Consider the following 24,443-nt stretch of genomic DNA (forward strand, 5'->3'; position numbering starts at 1 on the left):
TCCACATCTTTAACAATATTCAATGTTATCAATCTCTTTTTAAAAAAAAAACAAAAAAATGATTAGTTGGAGATGTATATTATATTGGTTTAATCTGTACTTATTTATTTATGAGATTAAGCACCTATTTTCTTTTTTGGGGATTTGCTTACTCCCACACTTTATCCATTTTTCTCTTGGGTACTGTGCCAGTTTGATTATATTGTGTCCCCCAAACACCATTATCTTTGATGTAATCTTGTGTGGGCAGAAGTTATTAGTGCTAATTAGATTGGAATTCTTTGAGTGCTTCCATGGAATGTGCCCCACCCAACTGTAGGTGATAAATCTGATTAGATAGTTCCATGGAGGTGTGGCCCCACCCATTCAGGGTGGGCCTTGATCAATGGAGCTATATAAACAAGCTGACAGGCAGAGGGAACTCAGTGTAGCTGTGAGTGATGTTTTGAAGAGGAGCTACAGCTAAGAGGGACACTCTGAAGACAGCACAGGAGCTGCAAATGAGAGACATTTTGAACATGACCGTTGAAAGCAGACTCTTGCTCCGGAGAAGCTGAGAGAGGACAAATATCCCAAGGGCAACTAAGAGTGACATTTTTCACTCTTGCAACCTAGGTTCATTCTGCAACCTAGAGAAGAATGTCCTGGGAGAAAGCCATTTTGAAACCAGAACTTTGGAGCAGACGCCAGCCACGTGCCTTCCCGGCTAACAGAGGTTTTTCGGACACCATTGCCCATCCTCCAGTGAAGGTACTCGATTGCTGATGTGTTACCTTGGACACTTTATGGCCTTAAGACTGTAACTGTGTAACCAAATAAACCCCTTTTATAAAAGCCAATCCATTTCTGGTGTTGTGCATTCTGGCAGCATTAGCAAGCTAGAACAGGTACTCAGTCTTTTTCTTATAGATTTCTAAGTGCTTCATAGATTATATAAAGTGCTCTTTTTATAATATATACATTTATACATGTATTAGTCCATCAAGTTAGAAATAGTGTTCCGGTTTGTTTTTTAACTTGATATATGATTGTTGTACATAATTTTATTTTATGTGCCCAAATGTATCAATATTTTCCATTATGGCATCTTAATTTAACAGCATGCTTTAAAAATCTTCTCATTCTTTATTTTTAAAAAGACATCACTTTTTTCCTAGTAGTTTTGTGGTTTTCTTATGTCCTTCCTTCCTTCCTTCTACATCTCAATCTTTGAACCATGTGAATGATTGGTTTTGTGTAAAGTATAAGGTACACAGGTAGAATTTTATTTTTTGCACCTAGCTCAGCAGTCACCCCATCATTATTTATCAAACAGTCCATCTCTCCTCACCGGTGATACACCTTTATAAAGCCTTGTTTTAAAGGTAGCACTTCAACATTATGCTGCTTCTGCTAGACCTAATGTGTCTTATAGACGTTTTGAAGAAAACCAGTGAATGCTATGGACAGAAATCATACCCATTTACCTCCTCTTGGCTGGCATGAAAATATTTGGGCTCACATTATAGTCAATTGCAAAGTGTTTTTAACATAATGGCCATAAGGAGTTTGTAGTGCCATTAGTCTTTTATTCTTTTCTGCAATCTAGGTAACAAGGTTTTTGTTTTTGGATGACCCAAATACAAAAGCAAGTTCCGTCTTCATTTATAATACAAGACTGGCCCACAGAAGAGGAATAATTACAGACCGAAAGGATTACTCAGGAGTCTTTTTAAATTGACAGGAAAGCCTCCCACAGGTAGCAGCTCCATTTAAGCCTCTATAAATATTTGTCAAATGGATAAAAATGTTTGTCTCTTGAACTATCAAGGGAAGAAAGGACTGCTTCTAGACCAGCACTGTTCAATTGAAGTATAATGCAAACCACACATGTAATTTTAAATTTTTTAGTAGCCACATTAAAATAAGTTAAAAAGAAATATGTAAAATCAATTTTAATAATATATTTTATTTAATCCAATATATCCAAAATATTATCAGTTCAACATATAGTCAATGTAAACAAATATTGAGATATTTTACACTCTTCTTTCGAACTTTGAAATCCAGTGTGTACTTTATACCTACAACACTTTGAACTAGCCACATTCCAAGAGCTCAAAAGGTACATGTGACTACTGGCTTCTACAGAGGATGCTACAGCTCTAGGCCTTTGGTAGTTCACACGGGGAAAGGATCTGCACCACACGGCTGTCCTCCAAGGGTCATTAAGCACAAAGAATTTGCTGCACAGAGGAAGGCAGACTGAAACTACCTCCCTGACCTCCCATGGCCCACAATTCTGAAGCCTCCCGACCCCTGGAGTAGTTCACTGGTAAAGACAACAACGGTTACTCGTTTAAACCATCCGACAGTGAAGATCATGGACTCATAATACAAACCTCGTTACATCCTGCCAAGGGAAAAGAATTTTCAAAGAAACTGCTCCAGTGTACCAGGTTAGGAAGTGAAGCTTCAGTTAGTTAACTCCTCGCTTATTTTAATTATCTTAACCTCTGCTGACCCTACTTGTTAAAAGAAAATAAATTAGAAATTTCCTTTTCACATTTCTTAATTTGAAGTGTAGAGGAGGAAGGAAGAGTTCACTTCATTGAAAGAATAAAGAGAATTTTAGCTTACGGGGCTGAATAAAGGAAGGAGAGAGAAAACCATGGTAAGTTGTCAAAGAAAAACCCAGAACTTGAAGTTGAAATACATGGGTTGGAATCAGATCTCTGCTCTTCATTGGCTGAGTAACCTAGGGTGGGCCATTTCAATTCCGAGGGTTCTGTTTCCTCGGCTGTATAAATGGGGAAGGTAATATCAATTCTGCAAACTCAGGTAGAAATGATTTCGGGGTTAAAGTGCATAGTAATTGACGAAGTGCTATATGAATGTGTAATTCTTACTATTCACAGAGGGGTCCCAGCTCCCCATGAACCTGCAGGCAGAGATCTCTATGACAGCAGTAGAGACCCCAAAGCCTCAGTGACCAGAATCAAACCTAATGGGGCCTTTATGCATCCAAATAGTTTTGAGTATCAATTATAAGCCAAGCACAGTACTGGGAGGGGGGAAGAGGGAAATACAGAAACATTCCCTCTGACTCATGAGAAAAGAGAACCTAGGAAAGAACGTGATTGATTTCTAACCTTAATAAGAGATCCACATTCACATGTCTGTAGAACTTGGGCAGGTGAGGTAAAGGAATGAAGACGGCTGTTTAGAGATCAACAGGGCATTGCGGACAATGTGGTGAACTCTCTCAAGGGGCAGCTGCTTGTTGGTGCCACGCAATTTTTTTCAAGGAAAGCTAGAAATTAGGCTTATGCAAAAATCTGATTTTCACATTTTAACATCTAATTTAAAAAAAACGAAACCCTCTGCAAGCCAAGCATAAAAATCATCTGGGACTTTACTCGGTGGTGGTCTCCGATTTAAGGAGTGAAAAACAGAGAAGAAAATACCAGGGATAGGAGGAAATCCAAGAGGCACTCAGATTTTCAGGCTACAAAAGGACCTTCCAAAGTTTCCCCAGTCAACCATCCAATCAATGCTCCAGAAATGAAAACGGCAGGTATTTTCAAGGGGAATAAGAGTAGTACAAGATACTACTGAGAAGACAAAACAAGGGCTAAGAAAAGGCAGCTAGAAGGCAACCAGGAGGGCAGCTTCAGGAAGTGCAGTCCAAAGGTGAAGAGGCAGTGAGTGTAAGCGATTCTTTAGAGAAATTGGCAAGGAAAGGAAAAAAAGAGTTAGAACCATCGCTTGAGGGAAGTGTGGTTGAGAAATATTCTTGAGGAGAGCAAAAAGCTGACCATTTTCCTACATTAAGGTGGAGCCAGGGAAAAGTGAATTACTGAAATGAAAACAGAAAAGATATAAATGAGGTGATCAAATTCCTAGAGAAGGAAAGGCCTGGAGTCAGAGGGAGCACTGCAAAGGAGGAGAAACACTTCATTCCCAATAATGAGAGAAGAAACAGAACTTGAATGGTGAGGAAAGCTCTACCCTGAAAGTTAAGGCTACACAGGTAGATAAGACCTGTTAGCTCTGGGGCAACAGATCCACAACTGAATTATGGTGCTGGGGAGAGCGACCAATGGATAATGCAAAAACTGAATTCAGTTCAGCTCACTGTGCTTATTGGATCTGACAATATACTAGGTTTTGTGTTTGTTTCCTTTATTGCATGCTCGTTAACCAAATACACACCATAAATAAACAATGTCTAGTAACCAAAAGGATAATTCCAATGACACATCTTACAAGAACGTTATTATCACATGTAGGAATATTATAGAGGAAATAAATGTATATCTCAGGAGGTTAAGAATATGGAATTGTCATTAAATTCTAACTAAAAATTTGCCATTGTATAATAATACATTCACAGAAATTCCACAGTGATGTGGTACCACTTAATACATCAGTGAATAAAGTATCTTCCCTGCACTGGACACCAAAAGTGTGTGTGTGTGAGTGTACGGATGTGTATGTGTCTAAGGGGTGGAGGGAAGGGCAATTACCAAGAAGAAAATTGGCATAGAAAGAGAATACTGAGGATAATGACATCATGACTTTGTCTAAAATCTTCCTTCTCAACATACAGAGAATTTTTTCCCTGCACAAATGTGAAGCTTTACTAATAGGTACATTGCCACAAACCTCTATTATAAAAGCCATGCTGTTTTACAAGATTTAGGGAACATTTTCTTGGAAAACATTTTACTTCGTTAAAGAAAAACTTAGCTCCCCCACTGGTTTAATAACTAAGATCCTTCCACTCCTGCCATTTGCATGCCACATATGCAAACAAATACCCAGACGAGCATAGAATATTCACTCATTCTTCTTTGTACAACACAAGACATGCCTTAACACTTGATTAGTTAAAATGAACCTACTTTGCTTCTTAAAGCATTGGTTATTACAAAATTTAGACTGTATACAGCAACATAATGATTTAAAAAAATAAATAATAAAATTGAAATGACTTTAAAAGATGTTGTTTTTAATTTGTTATTTTTCTCTTTAAAAAGGCAACCTTAGATATTCGAATTGTTGAGTAATGGATCATTCTTGAAAATTAACTCTTGAAGTGCTAGAATTTGAAAAGTCTTAGTTAAGTGAAAATTCCTATATACATCCTAAACAGAGCCTGAGAATAGAAGTGATTCTGTAGCAACATTAGGAACACTAGCTATTGTGTGTGCCCCGAGGCACGTTCATGTTGGGAGTCGAGGAAAGCAGTGAACTGCAGGACGGAAAACCATGATGCGCTTTTCAATTACTGGCTGTGTGTCTTTAAGCAAGACACTTAGCTTGTCTAAAAAAAAAAAGGAAAAATAATTAAATTATGGTTTAGCTGCCAGTTGTTTATTACGTAGTCATCAAAAGTTGTGGTTAGTAAAACTGTAACAACATGATGAAAGGTAAAATCATGTGCATAGCATCATTACAGCATAGGGAAAAAAAATGGAAGGATATTTAACAAAATTATGTGTGATAGGGCTGATGACTCATTTCCTTACTAAATTTTCTGTAATATGATTATACTATAGAAATAAAATGATTAAACAGATTCTTCACATTAGATGTGGCTCTCACGGAAAACATGAAATCATCCAAACATATAACTATACTCAGTATGTACCAGGTCTGTAAGAATGGTACAAACTGAGTATTGTAGAAGTTCAAAGCAATGAAAGGGTTTTTTGTTTTGGTTCTGAATAGGAGAATTAGGAAAGAAAGGTATATGATCTGATAGTATTCATCTGGACCTTCAAGAAAGGGTGAGCCTTCTACAGACATATGGGCAAAGAAATATCCCAGATGAGGGAAGTGATACGAGCAAAGCTGTAAAGGTATTTCCCTGGAACGGTCAGCAGTTCAATTTAACTAAAACCCTGTGCATGTGTAAGCGAATACAGCCAGGCTAAAGAATTTGGAGATTCTTTGGGGAATCATTGTAGATGTTAAACTCTATTTGGTCCTTTTCCTCAGGCTCTGATTGAGGCTCTGCAGGAGATCTGCATTTTTATGTTCTATAAAACTATCCAAAGTACCCAAAACTGTCCATTCATGCAGTGAGAACTCAATAAATATTAACTGACCTTTAGAAACTCAGTTCCTTGAATATTTTCCTGATAGAAAACTGAAGAAACTCTTAAATTAGAAAGAGGCTGCTGAGTAACACATGGAACATAAACTGATCTGAATAAAGTTCCTTACCTAATCTAAACCACCCCTTTACAGAGTGAGTCTAGTGAAGTTGCCTCCAGCCATATGTATTGACAGTTGATCCTGGAGCCCAAGAGACCTGCCTCTGCCATTAGAACTTCAGAGGCCAGTGCTCCTTTTTCCTATCATTGTGGCAAAACAAAAGGCAACAACTACTTGTATCAAGCTGATAACATTCAGAAGATAATGAAAACCTATACCATGGAACAGAGCCTACAGTGCTAAAAAATGGTACCTAAAAGCAGATATGATGCATTCAGTCAATAGGAATTAAAGTGAAAGAATGGTGCTAAGCAATGGAGTAATTCTCCCTTACAGATTTCTCAACAATATCTCTAAATTTCCTTTATAAAAATTAGTTTACTTCAGAGTTGAAATAGAAAGTTAGTGTACTGCCTGTGTGACCGTCCAATACTTTCTCTAAATTTCTTTTATAAGAATTAGTTTACTTCAGAATTGAAGGGGAAAGTTAGTATGTTGAACAATATGGTAATTCTCTCTTTCCAGCTTCTTAACAATTTCTCCAAATTTCTTTCATAAAAGTTAACTGATTTCAATCGAGTACTCCACTTCTTAATTTTGAAGAAAAAGATGATACCTAAAAATAGAAATGATAGAGAGTATCTTTTTAAACAGTTTAATCAACTCTTTGATTGACTATTATTTTGGCTTTCTAGTCTCATTATTCTCTAGAAAAAAAGTTTTAAATTAAGAAATAAAGTTAACTTTGCTATTCTTAGTTCTTCCACAGGTCACCTTGGCAACTTCAAACCAAGTACCTAAACCTCTACTTCTTATTCCTTTGAACACATGATAATTCCTAATTCTCTAACTTTATAGAAGAGGAACCTAACACTCCCGCTCTTGGTGCAGCCCATGCTCTCGGAGACCTGCACATGTGACTTTGCATTGTTCTATTCCCCAACTATAGAAATGTCTCCTGTGGTTTGCCTGTGGATTGATTCTAAAAGTTGAAAACAATAAGTAACATTTCATCAAATTGTATACTTTAACCATGTGCAGTTTATTGTATGTCACTTATAACATAACAATTATTTTAAAAATGAACATCCTTGAAAATAAAGCCAACCTATCTCTGCTCAAAGTGACCCAAGGGAATAATCTCAGGCAGGTTAAAATTAATCTCAGAAACTATTGGGGAGGGGGTCTTCTCTATTTTAACCAAGTAACCAATAGAAGCTCAAGATCTAAGCTAAGGAGTATGGCTACCATTAATTCAGTCTGGAAAAATTCTAATGTAGGAATAATCAAATACCCAGCCTGGTTTAAAAAAAAAAAAAAAATTCTCTCTAAGGTCACATAGATCCTCTGGCTTTAAGGGCTGCAACTCCCTGATGTACCTATCAAGATAAAATGATAATAAACTGTATGTCTAGATAGTGAATGATAAGCCCATTAGCTGAAAAATGCAAAAGTTGTCAATATCTAAAAACCAGCTATTTTGGGGCTTAGAATCTCTGGTTTTAAAGGTTCTAAGGTTGCTCATTCATTCACTCAGCCAACAATTTATTGACAGCCTAGTAGGTACAGGTGCTGTGCAAGAACCTCAGGGCGTCAAGGTAAACCAGAAAGACAAAGTGCTGGCCCTTGGGAGCTCACATTGTAAAGGGGTTGGTGAGGGAGACAGTTAATAACCATATCAATAAATAGTTTAAGGTAATCATACATAGTAAAAAGTTCTATCATGGGAAAATAATAACAATGGTGATAATCACAGCTCTCACTTTTAGAGCTCCTACTAGGTGCCAGGCACAGTTCTAAAGCAGCACTGGAATTAACTCACCCTCTAAGGTGGTTCTATTATTTTAGGGATGAGGAGACAGACTCAAAGTCATTCAGATAACTAGCGGTAAAGTCAGGACTTGAATCTCCGCCATATGGCTTCAGAGTCCAAGCTTTTCACCACTATCACACCACTATGTATGTGAGGTAAAGCAATTGAAAGAGGAGGAATTACTTTAGATAATGTGATGAGGGAAAGTCTCTCAGAAAAAGTGACATCTGAGCTGAGATCTACAGAAACAGTAATGCAGCCTTCTTTGTGGCTGTAAATAAAGAGTAAGAATAGTTGTCTGCTAGGCTACTCATACTTCATACCATCTGCACATAAGAAATGCTTATCTTTATACATTATCTATAGCAGAAGAGCAAATCGCAAAACAATTTTTTATTGAGAAAAATGGTGTGTGGTATTTCAAACAAATTATTAGGGATCAAAATAAAATGAGAAACAATAAAAATGTATAGTTCACTATAAGCCTACAACACATAACAATGTTTGGAAAACTTCCCACATCCCATATTTAGCACTTCATTCAAGCTTTTTGCTTGCTAAGAACCATGCAATCCTAGTCCAAGTGACTGCTAAACCTGATGAGTCAGCTCTGAATTAATGAGGTTGTTAAAATCTTCCAATCTATTTTGTAGAAAACTGGTATGTTTTGAACAAAGAAAGAAGCTAGCTACTAATTTCTTTTCTTAACTGCATGCAGTCCTTGACAAATATACCCTTTTATACAAAAGATCATCCAGGCATGGTGTCTGCAAGAGTTCCCTGGGTTTCCCCATGAACTCTTATGCATCATTGCTTTCCAGCAATGGATGGTTACTCAGGTTGAGGAATGGTCAATCTAAATAGAACAGACTCCACAGCTTCTAAGACTTGGCCAGAAAGGAGTCTGCCAGCAGAATCTCCAGAGAAGAATAAACGGGATCAAAGCAAGAGAACCCTAATCCAAAAAGCTAGACCAGAACTCCAAGGAACAGAATTGAGGCCATTCTTCCCCCTGCACACTTCCCCCAACCAAAGACTCTCCTTCTCTGCTGAAATCTTGAAGAATTTTGTTTTACTACAACAAGAGGCCATTTTTTTTTTTTTGCAAGTCTCCATACCACACCACCATTTTATCACCTTAATCTAATACAGGTAGGGATCACGGGACACAGGAAGAGAGGGTAAACTATTCCAGCAGCATTTGTCACCACCCTCCTTCTACCCAATCCTCTCTTTACCCACCTCCACTGTTCAACTAATCCCACCCCCTAATCCTACAGCTCCAAATCTAAATCTCTGGCCAGGGTTCCACCTCCAGGTCCACAACCCTGCCTCCAGGCCCACTCTGTTCAGAGTTTCTGCCAGAAGCAAATTCCTTGGGTATTTGTATTACCAAAGCCAACCAGTACAAGTTAAAGGGGCAGTTCCAGCTTTAACCGAGAGGCCAGTGGCAAAGAAAGATATTACTCCAGAGACTTAGAATTCAATTCTCTACTCATTTCTCTTCATTATACATGGCTATAAGTCTTTTATTTGATCATTACTTTATACTGGCATATTAAGGGCTATGGTTTAATCTGAGATATAAACCACTACGCATCAGACAGTTTGGTACCAGCCCCTTTGAGATTACTATTTCATTCCATCTTCCTCAGACCTCTGCGAGATAACAGTTTTAGGCAGCACTGCAAAAAAAGTAAAAGCAGCTAACACTGGTGGAGAAAATCATTTACAAATAAGTTTTTGTAACCCAACCTGCTTTTATATTGAGGACTGCCTGAGCCCTGAACTGGGCCAAAGATGAATAATGTATAGAGTAAGAAAAAGACCATTTTTCAGGGAAAAAAGCCCCAGTGTTTTACTCCTATAGTCAGTTCTGCCATGTCTGAGGTTGCCCTATAAGACCGTCTATACTATATTTAAATAGTTGAACTTTGGGAGGCTGCTATTGAATTCTGCTGCCACTTTATTCCCTGAGGAGCTAAACCAGGTATCAATAATCTCCAGATGTTCTGCTCCCTACCAGCCTCCTGGGAACTTCAATCTGATGGCTTGACATAAAAAAAAAAAATGTTCACAGCCTCCTAGAGATGGAAGATTTGTTTAAGGAGTCTTGGCTGGCAAAATTTTGGTTCAAATGAGGAAAGTGCCGGTGTGAAAGAAAAGAGAATGAAAATGTTTTCTACTTGGACAGAAGTCTTATCTTTCCAACTTAAGTCAGACTGGAGAATCCTAACGACCTGGGGGACTCTAAGTGACTCGGGATTTGCCGTGGGTAGATCTTTATGCCTATCTGTGCAATTCTACACCTGCCCAATAACAAAAGTATTAACAATTCCTTTTCATGCACCTCAGTCCAAGTACTGGCACGTAATATTGATAATACCTAACAAGTAAAGACAGGCATTCATTACTAAATTTGTTTTTACCCCAGCTCTTTACTGTAACTATTCAAATATTTGGAAATGCATGTACTTTTCCATGACCCAGAGTTGGAATATATGAATAATGTACAGAAAGGATTGCCTGAGAGTTAATTTCTTCTAAAGTTGACTTTCAAAGTAGTAAAATTATTTCAATAAACAGGAACATTTGAAGGGTATGGATAAAATTCAAGACTCATACATGGTTTAAATTACTTTTCCATGGATATACGGTAGTCAAACCGATTTTTTATGAAAACTTTGGCAGTCTCACTGTCTCTGAGGGAAACTGAATGCTGGTTACAATGACATAATTTGTCATTTTAGTTTTCAGACTTCATGTGAAAACAAATGCCTCAGATAAAAAGATGAGAAAACAAGTGATGGTGGTTTTTCATTTTTACATGCTTAAGAACATGCTTTGATATTTTAAACAACAGAATTACTTTCAGTTTCCCAAACAAAGTGTGCTCTTACTTTTGGCTTTTGCACACGCTGGTCTCCCTGCCTGGAAGTTCTTCCTTCCATTTCTCTTGGTTAACCCCTGTTTATCAATCATACAGATACCCGCCAAGACCTCCTTTCTTCTTAGAAGCCTTCCATGACCCCAGCTAGCCTTGTATGGTTGTTTGAAGCATGTTTCATTCTTTGAAAATGCTTTAATTTTGTGTTCAGCAAGAAATTCTCATTACTAAAGGACATGAAAGTTTCAGATCTAACAGGAATATTTTAAATTATAACTTTTTAGGCGGGGGCAAGATAGCAGACTGGTGAGCTGTAAGTTTTAGTTACTCCTCCTGGAAAGTAGGTAAAAAGCCAGGAACTGCGTGGACTGGACACCACAGAGCAATCTGACTTTGGGCATACTTCATACAACACTCATGAAAACGTGGAACTGCTGAGATCAGCGAAATCTGTAAGTTTTTGCGGCCAGGGGACCCGCGCCCCTCCCTGCCAGGCTCAGTCCCGGGGGAGGAGGGGCTGTCAGCTCCGGGAAGGAGAAGGGAGAACTGCAGTGGCTGCTCTTATCGGAAACTCATTCTACTGATTCAAACTCCAACCATAGATAGACTGAGACCAGACACCAGAGACTCTGAGAGCAGCCAGCCCAGCAGAGAGGAGACAGGCATAGAAAAAAAACAACACGAAAAACTCCAAAATAAAAGCAGAAGATTTTTGGAGTTCTGGTGAACATAGAAGGGGGAAGGGCAGAGCTCAAGCCCGAGCTCAGGCCCTGAGGCTCATATGCAAATCCCGAAGAAAAGCTGATCTCTCTGCCCTCTGGACCTTTCCTTAATGACCCTGGTTGCTTTGTCTATTAGCATTTCAATAACCCATTAGATCTCTGAGGAGGGCCGTTTTTTTTTTTTTTTTTTTTTTTTTTAAATCCTTTTTTCTTTTTCTAAAACAATTACTCTAAGAAGCCCAATACAGAAAGCTTCAAAGAATTGCAATTTGGGCACGTCAAGTCAAGAGCAGAACTAACAGAGCTCTGAGACAAAAGGCAATAATCCAGTGGCTGAGAAAATTCAATAAACAATACAACTTCCCAAGAAAAGGGGGGTGTCCGCTCACAGCCACCATCCTGGTGGACAGGAAACACTCCTGCCCATCGCCAGCCCCATAGCCCAGAGCTGCCCCAGACAACCCAGTGTGACGGAAGTGCTTCAAATAACAGGCACACACCACAAAACTGGGCGTGGACATTAGCCTTCCCTGCAACCTCAGCTGAATGTCCCAGAGCTGGGAAGGTGGAGCAGTGTGAATTAACAAAGCCCCATTCAGCCATCATTTCAGCAGACTGGGAGCCTCCCTACACAGCCCAGCAGCCCAGAACTGCCCTGGGGGGACGGCACTCACCTGTGACATAGCACAGTCATCCCTCAACAGAGGACCCGGGGTGCACAGCCTGGAAGAGGGGCCCACTTGCAAGTCTCAGGAGCCATACGCCAATACCAAAGACTTGTGGGTCAGTGGCAGAGACAAACTGTGGCAGGACTGAACTGAAGGATTAGACTATTGCAGCAGCTTTAAAACTCTAGGATCATCAGGGAGATTTGATTGTTAGGGCCACCCCCCCTCCCCGACTGCCCAGAAACACGCCCCACATACAGGGCAGGCAACACCAATTACACACGCAAGCTTGGTACACCAATTGGGCCCCACAAGACTCACTCCCCCACTCACCAAAAAGGCTAAGCAGGGGAGAACTGGCTTGTGGAGAACAGGTGGCTCGTGGACGCCACCTGCTGGTTAGTTAGAGAAAGTGTACTCCACGAAGCTGTAGATCTGATAAATTAGAGATAAGGACTTCAGTAGGTCTACAAACCCTAAAAGAACCCTATCAAGTTCAGCAAATGCCACGAGGCCAAAAACAACAGAAAATTATAAAGCATATGAAAAAACCAGACGATATGGATAACCCAAGCCCAAGCACCCAAATCAAAAGACCAGAAGAGACACAGCACCTAGAGCAGCTACTCAAAGAACTAAAGATGAACAATGAGACCATAGTACGGGATATGAAGGAAATCAAGAAGACCCTAGAAGAGCATAAAGAAGACATTGCAAGACTAAATAAAAAAATGGATGATCTTATGGAAATTAAAGAAACTGTTGACCAAATTAAAAAGATTCGGGACACTCATAGTACAAGACTAGAGGAAGTTGAACAACGAATCAGTGACCTGGAAGATGACAGAATGGAAAATGAAAGCATAAAAGAAAGAATGGGGAAAAAAATTGAAAAAATCGAAATGGACCTCAGGGATATGATAGATAATATGAAACGTCCAAATATAAGACTCATTGGTGTCCCAGAAGGGGAAGAAAAGGGTAAAGGTCTAGGAAGAGTATTCAAAGAAATTGTTGGGGAAAACTTCCCAAATCTTCTAAACAACATAAATACACAAATCATAAATGCTCAGCGAACTCCAAATAGAATAAATCCAAAAAAACCCACTCCGAGACATATACTGATCACACTGTCAAACATAGAAGAGAAGGAGCAAGTTCTGAAAGCAGCAAGAGAAAAGCAATTCACCACATACAAAGGAAACAGGATAAGACTAAGTAGTGACTACTCAGCAGCCACCACGGAGGCAAGAAGGCAGTGGCACGATATATTTAAAATTCTGAGTGAGAGGAATTTCCAGCCAAGAATACTTTATCCAGCAAAGCTCTCCTTCAAATTTGAGGGAGAGCTTAAATTTTTCACAGACAAACAAATGCTGAGAGAATTTGCTAACAAGAGACCTGCCCTACTGGAGATACTCAAGGGAGCCCTACAGACAGAGAAACAAAGACAGGACAGAGAGACTTGGAGAAAGGTTCAGTACTAAAGAGATTCGGTTTGGGTACAATAAAGGATATTAATAGAGAGAGGGAAAAATATGGCAAACATAAACCAAAGGATAAGATGGCCGATTCAAGAAATGCCTTCACGGTTTTAACGTTGAATGTAAATGGATTAAACTCCCCAATTAAAAGATATAGATTCGCAGAATGGATCAAAAAAAATGAACCATCAATATGTTGCATACAAGAGACTCATCTTAGACACAGGGACACAAAGAAACTGAAAGTGAAAGGATGGAAAAAAATATTTCATGCAAGCTACAGCCAAAAGAAAGCAGGTGTAGCAATATTAATCTCAGATAAAATAGACTTCAAATGCAGGGATGTTTTGAGAGACAAAGAAGGCCACTACATACTAATAAAAGGGGCAATTCAGCAAGAAGAAATAACAATCGTAAATGTCTATGCACCCAATCAAGGTGCCACAAAATACATGAGAGAAACACTGGCAAAACTAAAGGAAGCAATTGATGTTTCCACAATAATTGTGGGAGACTTCAACACATCACTCTCTCCTATAGATAGATCAACCAGACAGAAGACCAATAAGGAAATTGAAAACCTAAACAATCTGATAAATGAATTAGATTTAACAGACATATACAGGACATTACATCCCAAATCACCAGGATACACATACTTTTCTAGTGCTCACGGAACTTTCTCCAGAATAGGTCATATGCTGGGACATAAAACAAGCCTCAATAAATTTAAAAAGATTGAAATTATTCAAAGCACATTCTCTGACCACAATGGAATACAATTAGAAGTCAATAACCATCAGAGACTTAGAACATTCACAAATACCTGGAGGTTAAACAACACACTCCTAAACAATCAGTGGGTTAAAGAAGAAATAGCAAGAGAAATTGCTAAATATATAGAGACGAATGAAAATGAGAACACAACATACCAAAACCTATGGGATGCAGCAAAAGCAGTGCTAAGGGGGAAATTTATAGCACTAAACGCATATATTAAAAAGGAAGAAAGAGCCAAAATCAAAGAACTAATGGATCAACTGAAGAAGCTAGAAAATGAACAGCAAACCAATCCCAAACCAAGTACAAGAAAAGAAATAACAAGGATTAAAGCAGAAATAAATGACATAGAGAACAAAAAAACAATAGAGAGGATAAATATCACCAAAAGTTGGTTCTTTGAGAAGATGAACAAGATTGACAAGCCCCTAGCTAGACTGACAAAATCAAAAAGAGAGAAGACCCATATAAACAAAATAATGAATGAAAAAGGTGACATAACTGCAGATCCTGAAGAAATTAAAAAAATTATAAGAGGATATTATGAACAACTGTATGGCAACAAACTGGATAACGTAGAAGAAATGGACAATTTCCTGGAAACATATGAACAACCTAGACTGACCAAAGAAGAAATAGAAGACCTCAACCAACCCATCACAAGCAAAGAGATCCAATCAGTCATCAAAAATCTTCCCACAAATAAATGCCCAGGGCCAGATGGCTTCACAGGGGAATTCTACCAAACTTTCCAGAAAGAACTGACACCAATCTTACTCAAACTCTTTCAAAACATTGAAAAAAATGGAACACTACCTAACTCATTTTATGAAGCTAACATCAATCTAATACCAAAACCAGGCAAACATGCTACAAAAAAGGAAAACTACCGGCCAATCTCCCTAATGAATATAGATGCAAAAATCCTCAACAAAATACTTGCAAATCGAATCCAAAGACACATTAAAAAAATCATACACCATGACCAAGTGGGGTTCATTCCAGGCATGCAAGGATGGTTCAACATAAGAAAAACAATCAATGTATTACAACACATTAAAAACTCGAAAGGGAAAAATCAATTGATCATCTCAATAGATGCTGAAAAAGCATTTGACAAAATCCAACATCCCTTTTTGATAAAAACACTTCAAAAGGTAGGAATTGAAGGAAACTTCCTCAACATGATAAAGAGCATATATGAAAAACCCACAGCCAGCATAGTACTCAATGGTGAGAGACTGAAAGCCTTCCCTCTAAGATCAGGAACAAGACAAGGATGCCCGCTGTCACCACTGTTATTCAACATTGTGCTGGAAGTGCTAGCCAGGGAAATCCGGCAAGACAAAGAAATAAAAGGCATCCAAATTGGGAAAGAAGAAGTAAAACTGTCATTGTTTGCAGATGATATGATCTTATATCGAGAAAACCCTGAGAAATCAACGATACACCTACTAGAGCTAATAAACAAATTTAACAAAGTAGCGGGATACAAGAGTAATGCACATAAGTCAGTAATGTTTCTATATGCTAGAAATGAACAAACGGAAGTGACACTCAAGAAAAAGATACCATTTTCAATAGCAACTAAAAAAATCAAGTACCTAGGAATAAACTTAACCAAAGATGTAAAAGACCTATACAAAGAAAACTACATAACTCTACTAAAAGAAATAGAAGGGGACCTTAAAAGATGGAAAAATATTCCATGTTCATGGATAGGAAGACTAAATGTCATTAAGATGTCAATTCTACCCAAACTCATCTACAGATTCAATGCAATCCCAATCAAAATTCCAACAACCTACTTTGCAGACTTGGAAAAGCTAGTTATCAAATTTATTTGGAAAGGGAAGATGCCTCGAATTGCTAAAGACACTCTAAAAAAGAAAAACGAAGTGGGAGGACTTACACTCCCTGACTTTGAAGCTTATTATAAAGCCACAGTTGCCAAAACAGCATGGTACTGGCACAAAGACAGACATATAGATCAATGGAATCGAATTGAGAATTCAGAGATAGACCCTCAGATCTATGGCCGACTGATCTTTGATAAGGCCCCCAAAGTCACCGAACTGAGCCATAATGGTCTTTTCAACAAATGGGGCTGGGAGAGTTGGATATCCATATCCAAAAGAATGAAAGAGGACCCCTACCTCACCCCCTACACAAAAATTAACTCAAAATGGACCAAAGATCTCAATATAAAAGAAAGTACCATAAAACTCCTAGAAGATAATGTAGGAAAACATCTTCAAGACCTTGTATTAGGTGGCCACTTCCTAAACTTTACACCCAAAGCACAAGCAACAAAAGAGAAAATAGATAAATGGGAACTCCTCAAGCTTAGAAGTTTCTGCACCTCAAAGGAATTTCTCAAAAAGGTAAAGAGGCAGCCAACTCAATGGGAAAAAATTTTTGGAAACCATGTATCTGACAAAAGACTGATATCTTGCATATATAAAGAAATCCTACAACTCAATGACAATAGTACAGTCGGCCCAATTATAAAATGGGCAAAAGATATGAAAAGACAGTTCTCTGAAGAGGAAATACAAATGGCCAAGAAACACATGAAAAAATGTTCAGCTTCACTAGCTATTAGAGAGATGCAAATTAAGACCACAATGAGATACCATCTAACACCGGTTAGAATGGCTGCCATTAAACAAACAGGAAACTACAAATGCTGGAGGGGATGTGGAGAAATTGGAACACTTATTCATTGTTGGTGGGACTGTATAATGGTTCAGCCACTCTGGAAGTCAGTCTGGCAGTTCCTTAGAAAACTAGATATAGAGCTACCATTCGATCCAGCGATTGCAATTCTCGGTATATACCTGGAAGATCGGAAAGCAGTGACACGAACAGATATCTGCACGCCAATGTTCATAGCAGCATTATTCACAATTGCCAAGAGATGGAAACAACCCAAATGTCCTTCAACAGATGAGTGGATAAATAAAATGTGGTATATACACACGATGGAATACTACGCGGCAGTAAGAAGGAACGACCTTGTGAAACATATGACAACATGGATGAACCTTGAAGACATAATGCTGAGCGAAATAAGCCAGGCACAAAAAGAGAAATATTATATGCTACCACTAATGTGAACTTTGAAAAATGTAAAACAAATGGTTTATAATGTAGAATGTAGGGGAACTAGCAGTAGAGAGCAATTAAGGAAGGGGGAACAATAATCCAAGAAGAACAGATAAGCTATTTAACGTTCTGGGGATGCCCAGAAATGACTATGGTCTGTTAATTTCTGATGGATGTAGTAGGAACAAGTTCACTGAAATGTTGCTATATTATGTAACTTTCTTGGGGTAAAGTAGGAACATGTTGGAAGTTAAGCAGTTATCTTAGGTTAGTTGTCTTTTTCTTACTCCCTTGTTATGGTCTCTTTGAAATGTTCTTTTATTGTATGTTTGTTTTCTTTTTAACTTTTTTTTTCATACAGTTGATTTAAAAAAGAAGGGAAAGTTAAAAAAAAAAGAAAAGAAAAGAAAAAAGACAAACAAGGAAAAAAAAAAAAAGATGTAGTGCCCCCTTGAGGAGCCTGTGGAGAATGCAGGGGTATTCGCCTACCCCACCTCCATGGTTGCTAACATGACCACAGACATAGGGGACTGGTGGTTTGATGGGTTGAGCCCTCTACCATAAGTTTTACCCTTGGGAAGACGGCTGCTGCAAAGGAGAGGCTAGGCCTCCCTGTATTTGTGCCTAAGAGCCTCCTCCCGAATGCCTCTTTGTTGCTCAGATGTGGCCCTCTCTCTCTGGCTAAGCCAACTTGAAAGGTGAAATCACTGCCCTCCCCCCTACGTGGGACCAGACACCCAGGGGAGTGAATCTCCCTGGCAACGTGGAATATGACTCCCGGAGAGGAATGTAGACCCGGCATCGTGGGATGGAGAACATCTTCTTGACCAAAAGGGGGATGTGAAAGGAAATGAAATAAGCTTCAGTGGCAGAGAGATTCCAAAACGAGCCGAGAGATCACTCTGGTGGGCACTCTTACGCACACTTTAGACAACCTTTTTAGGTTCTAAAGAATTGGGGTAGCTGGTGGTGGATACCTGAAACTATTAAACTACAACCCAGAACCCATGAATCTCGAAGACAGTTGTATAAAAATGTAGCTTATGAGGGGTGACAATGGGATTGGGAATGCCATAAGGACCAAACTCCACTTTATCTAGTTTATGGATGGATGTGTAGAAAAGTAGGGGAAGGAAACAAACAGAGAAAGGTACCCAGTGTTCTTTTTTACTTCAATTGCTCTTTTTCACTCTAATTATTATTCTTGTTATTTTTGTGTGTGTGCTAATGAAGGTGTCAGGGATTGATTTAGGTGATGAATGTACAACTATGTAATGGTACTGTAAACAATCGAAAGTACAATTTGTTTTGTATGACTACGTGGTATGTGAATATATCTCAATAAAATGATGATTAAAAAAAAATAAGGCAAAAAAAAAATTATAACTTTTTAGTTCATTTGAAATGTGTGTTATTTCTTAAAATAATACAACCAGGTTACTTTATAAGTATCTTCTAAAAAAGACTTCACTGACTCAGGCTTGGCCACAACCTTTCAGAGTAAAGCTGATAAAAGAAGGGAGGTGGGGAGGTAAGAGTAGGAGTGGTTAAGTGGTTGCTGAGAGAGCATGGAGGAAGATTCATTCATTCATTGAATAAATATTTACTGAAGGCCTATTCCACGAATCGTTATTCTAGTTCTGATGATGTGGCAGTTAACGGAATATGTAAACAAATAAACAAACCAATTAATCTCTCACCTTACTCTGGAACTTTATCAACCTTCTATTCCCAAAGCTGGCAAATAGAACAGAATACCTGGAGACAGTATAGGTGACTGAGAGGAGGCATACAGTAACATTTAACAACACACAGGAATGTTTTTAGCTTAGAGACAAAGTGAAGAGTTTCATACATTTAACAGTCTTCAGTAATTGCAGGGCAGGATGGAGGAATTACTCCTAATCCATCCAATGATCTGGCACAGAACATTCCTGGTGCTTTGTGTTGTGGGAACTTCTTAATACTCCAACTGCATAATTAAAATTTATTCACTAAGCCGAATACTAACACGATTCAAGTATCTATGGATTAACTTACCTCAACGTATGAAATTGGAAATATTCCTATTTTGTCTGCCAGCATTCCTTCAGCCCAGTTTTCATCCACTCTCCGGATAACAGTCAGAACATCATCCTGAAGACATAGCGAAACATTAGTCCACCTGATTCCACTAAATGTGTCACTTAGTTTTCCTTTTCAATAAAGAGACAAATTTTAAAAGGACACACATAAAAAAAAAAACAAAACAAAGAAAAAAACTATTGACAAATCCTTAGTACATGAATCCAATATTTTCGTGAAATAAATTGTAAATATAAGCCAACTTGGTGTCCTTTCAGATGGTTGAAAAACTAGGAACTCCTTCTATACAACGGGGCTAGCTGATTGTTTTAAGAGTCACTATCTGCAACCTCAAATGCCACCCACTTCAGCCTCTTGAATCTCAGGTTCTTCTCATTTTCTCTCTGATAATACTGCAAATGTCTGTTCAAATACATAGCCTACTGCTTTTCTTCACATAAAAACACAATATTCTGTTTAAAATTCCCAACCATTATTTGTCTAGCTCTTTATCTCCCTTCACAGTGTATGCTTTGAAACAAAGAAATTTATATAAAAAGTAAGGAAGTAATGATGTTTCATTTTGTTATTCATAATTCAGTACTTTAAAATTCCTGTGTGGCATACACACCCTTTAAACTGTTTAGAATTCAATTCTGGCTCTAAATATGAAAATGATGCCACACAGAGAGCATCAACCAAGATGATCCTTCATATAAGAACAGTCTATGAACAAAATTACTTTCCTTGGGACTTTAAGAAGACTTCTTCCAGGTATTTTTAGAAGCACAAGATAATTTGCATAAAACTACTGTATCTTTTTGCAAAAAAAAAAAAAACCACAAGTTATATTCCCATGTATCTCACTATAGGAGGAAGAGCTGGCAAACTGAAAATGGTCTCATTCTAACGTACTTTACCTTTGCAAAGGGAAGGCAATCTTTGTCTGCTTCCTTGTCTTTCACTTCAAAATCATAAAGTGCTTTGCACTGAGGTGGGGGCTGAGGTAATGGTTTAATAATCTGCACGAAGTTGGTGGGGAAAAAGCCATGGATCCCGCTGACTTCCCCATGGTACCAATTTTCATCCACTTGTCGTCGCAAAATGATTATGTCACCTTTGCTGAATTTCAGGTCTCCAGGCTCTTTTCCTTCGTAGTTGTATAAAGCTTTGGCACATGGTAACTGAGGTATACCCTTAAAGAGAGAGAGGAAATTTAATGAACAAACAGTCAAAAAAATCTCTGAAACAAAAACTATATTATCACATTTTTAAGGTTAAATCAATACTTCACACTTTGAAGAAAATCTCATGTATTAAAAAAAAATAAAACTACATATGTATGATACCAGTTAATAGCAACATACAAACAAATGTCCACAGTGAGATGAGAACAGTTAGGACCTCCATGCGCCATTTGCTATTTAAGCTTCTGGTCCTAAATTTACTTTAGTGGGGCTTTCACATTGTGCAGGCTTATTAGTGCATGAAGGTATGACTGCTGAGTTTGATTCTCTACTATGAAGTTTAAAAACTCACAAAAGCAAACTTAATTTCCTGTATTCACTACTTTATTTAGCAGGATACATGACAAATCCTGAGAAGAAAAATTTAAACAGGAGCACAATTCATTAATTTACTCACTGTTCTTAAGTTTGATTGATAAAAATCAGAGTTTAGCTTTTGGGCAGAATGTTTCCTGACTCTCCTTTTAATGTGGGCAGTAGATCTCATTCTTTATTAACATTTATTTATTGAAGGTCTACTAGCTGTCTGGGTCTGGAATATAATAGTGAGTAAGATAGTTTCAGTCCCTGCCCTCCCAGAGCCTATAATCTATGAGTGTATTACACATAGGATCTTTTACAGTCTGTCTAAAATCACAAAACATTAGTATCTCCTGATTAGAGACCACTGTTAAGGCTAAAATGCCAACAGATGAGGTTTTTTTTTTTTTTTAATCTTCATTTTATTGAGATAGATTCACATACCACGCAGTCATACAAAACAAATCGTACTTTCGATTGTTTACAGTACCATTACATAGTTGTACATTCATCACCTAAATCAATCCCTGACACCTTCATTAGCACACACACAAAAATAACAAGAATAATAATTAGAGTGAAAAAGAGCAATTGAAGTAAAAAAGAACACTGGGTACCTTTGTCTGTTTGTTTCCTTCCCCTATTTTTCTACTCATCCATCCATAAACTACACAAAGTGGAGTATGGTCCTTATGGCTTTCCCAATCCCATTGTCACCCCTCATAAGCTACATTTTTATACAACTGTCTTCGAGATTCATGGGTTCTGGGTTGTAGTTTGATAGTTTCAGGTATCCACCACCAGCTACCCCAATTCTTTAGAACCTAAAAAGGGTTGTCTAAAGTGTGCGTAAGAGTGCCCACCAGAGTGACCTCTCGGCTCCTTTTGGAATCTCTCTGCCACTGAAGCTTATTTCATTTCCTTTCACATCCCCCTTCTGGTCAAGAAGATGTTCTCCGTCCCACGATGCCGGGTCTACATTCCTCCCCGGGAGTCATATTCCACGTTGCCAGGGAGATTCACTCCCCTGGGTGTCAGATGAGGTTTTAAATGTTTCTGATTTCACTGTATTATGGTTTTAATTGATAGATTTTTAAGTTGTGGGTGCATCCCCAAGGCAATTTAATCATCAAATGGATTAAATATGATACTTCCTAATGGCATTGGAGGTACCCATTCTTGGGGGTTAGCTGCCACTTTAAGATGTCTAGCTTCTGTGGGGCACTGCTGCCTATAATTGGTTCAGCGGTGTACCGGTTTGAGAGTATTGTGTCCCCTAAATGCCATTATCTTTGTGGTCTTGTGTGGGGCAGAAGTTTTGGTGCTGGTTGGATTTGCTTGGAGTGTGCCCCACCAGCTGTCAGTGATGATTTTGATGAGCTGTTCCCATGGAGGCGTGGCCCCACCCATTCAAGGTGGGCCTTGATCAGTGGAGCTTATATAAATGAGCTGACTCAAAGAGAGGAAAGAGAGTGAGGCTGGGAGTGATGTTTTGAAGAGGAGCAAGCTTGCTAGAGAGGAACATCCTGGGAGAAAGCCGTTTTGAGGCCGGAGCTTTGGAGCAGATGCCAGCCACGTGCCTTCCCAGCTAACAGAGGTTTTCCGGACGTCATTGGCCATCCTCCGGTGAGGGTACCCGATTGCTGAGGTGTTACCTTGGACGCTTTGTGGCCTTAAGACTGTAACTGTGTAGCGAAATAAACCCCCGTTTTATGAAAGCCAATCCATCTCTGGTGTTTTGCATTCTGCAGCATTAGCAAACTAGAACAAGCGGATAAATAGCAAATCAAACATATCCACAGTAATTCACTGAACAAGATTACCAGGCGCTGCTCTCTTCATGTACTCATTCATTTGTCTATTTATCCAGAGAACATTTATTAAGCTCTTACTTTTGACCAGGCTAGCTGCTAGTACTGAGAATCTAAAGAGGAATAGGGCACAGTTCTTGATCGTAAGGGACAAGAATTAGAGATAAACTATATTACAGTATTGAAATCATAGAGAGAGGCACACAGTGTACAGGAGCAGAGAGCATAGGTCCCTGGGGCTTACAGGGTGGGAAAATTGAAACGCCTCCTGGAGGCAGTAACAGATGAACCAAGTATTAAAGGACACACAGGAGTTAGCCAGGCAATGCTGGAGTGGAGGAATGAAAGAGAAAAACTAGAGCATTCCAGGCAAAGGGGGAAGACTGCACAAGCAAAGATACGGATGTGAGAAATAGCACGTTGTGCTGAGGGATTGGGGTTTTATAAAGAATGCAGTGTTCCTGGAGAAGAATTATGGAATGCAGAGTAATCGGAGATGTAAGCAGAGGCCAGCTCGTGGAGGTCTTGAGTAACACGTTAAGGAGTTGAGCTTGTGCCCTTCAGGCATTGACAAGGCACTCATGGGTTTGAAGCACTGATGGACATGGTAAGAAGCGTGTGTCAAGCACATCAGTCTGGAAATAGTGTGAAAAATGGACAGGATGGGGCAGGCAGGCAGACAGCTCTGTGCAAAGCACAAGCTGAAACTAGTTGATTTTTTTTTTTTAAGTTTAATCTTTCAGACAAAGTAGAGTGAGGCTCATTACTCATATTACTCCCCCCGCTCCAAAAAAGTAGACTGAAATTTTATACCCCAATGGCAACAGTACTTCATAACACAGTGTTTACATATCACTTTGGTTTCTAATCAGAGATGTAGATTCTGGCCTACCCATAAGCCACACTTTTTTTTTCCTAAATATTTTTGTTTGGCATATGAATAATTCTTGCTCTCAAAATGCAATTTGCATTTATGTTGCCTTGACTTGGTCCATGTGATGTCGTGATTGGCAATTACTCAGAGCTGCTCCGAGAGGCCAGCACCCTGGGAAGACAGGAACTGGGCCTTCAGAAGTCCTGACACACACATGCCCTAATTTGTGGACCCTGTCTTAAGAGCCTGCCTTTAAGCAGCAGAACTCTTGTTATACAGCCTTGACTCAAACATAAGCAAGTCTGTGTGACCTTTGGCTTCCTCAGAAGGGAAATGCCCATCAAGAACTCCGGTTCATCATAATCCTTTGAACTCTGATCATATTCCATTCAATGTCCAACTTTGTGAAACTGAGAATTCTAATTTTTGTCATGGAGATGCCTCACGACCTTTTCTCCTCTGTTATTTATTTCTTAAAATC

General features: G+C 38.8%; 1 protein-coding gene across 4 annotated transcripts in view; it reads right to left on the bottom strand.

Moving 5' to 3' along the window:
• SH3RF1 (SH3 domain containing ring finger 1) overlaps positions 1-24,443 on the bottom strand; it is a 184,431-nt gene that overhangs the window by 44,891 nt on the left and 115,097 nt on the right. For all 4 annotated transcript variants that reach the window (XR_005215993.1, XM_037830983.1, XM_037830985.1 and 1 more), the window contains exons 3-4: positions 20,651-20,926; positions 19,707-19,802 (exon numbers count right to left, since the gene is read on the bottom strand). Coding sequence is in view for 3 of the 4 variants with exons in the window: in XM_037830983.1 (XP_037686911.1) it covers positions 19,707-19,802; positions 20,651-20,926 (372 nt within the window). In the remaining variant the exon portion in view is untranslated. The remainder of the gene's footprint in view (positions 1-19,706; positions 19,803-20,650; positions 20,927-24,443) is intronic.

Source organism: Choloepus didactylus, chromosome 3 (assembly GCF_015220235.1).
Source record: "Choloepus didactylus isolate mChoDid1 chromosome 3, mChoDid1.pri, whole genome shotgun sequence".
NCBI classification, from domain to species: domain Eukaryota; kingdom Metazoa; phylum Chordata; class Mammalia; order Pilosa; family Megalonychidae; genus Choloepus; species Choloepus didactylus.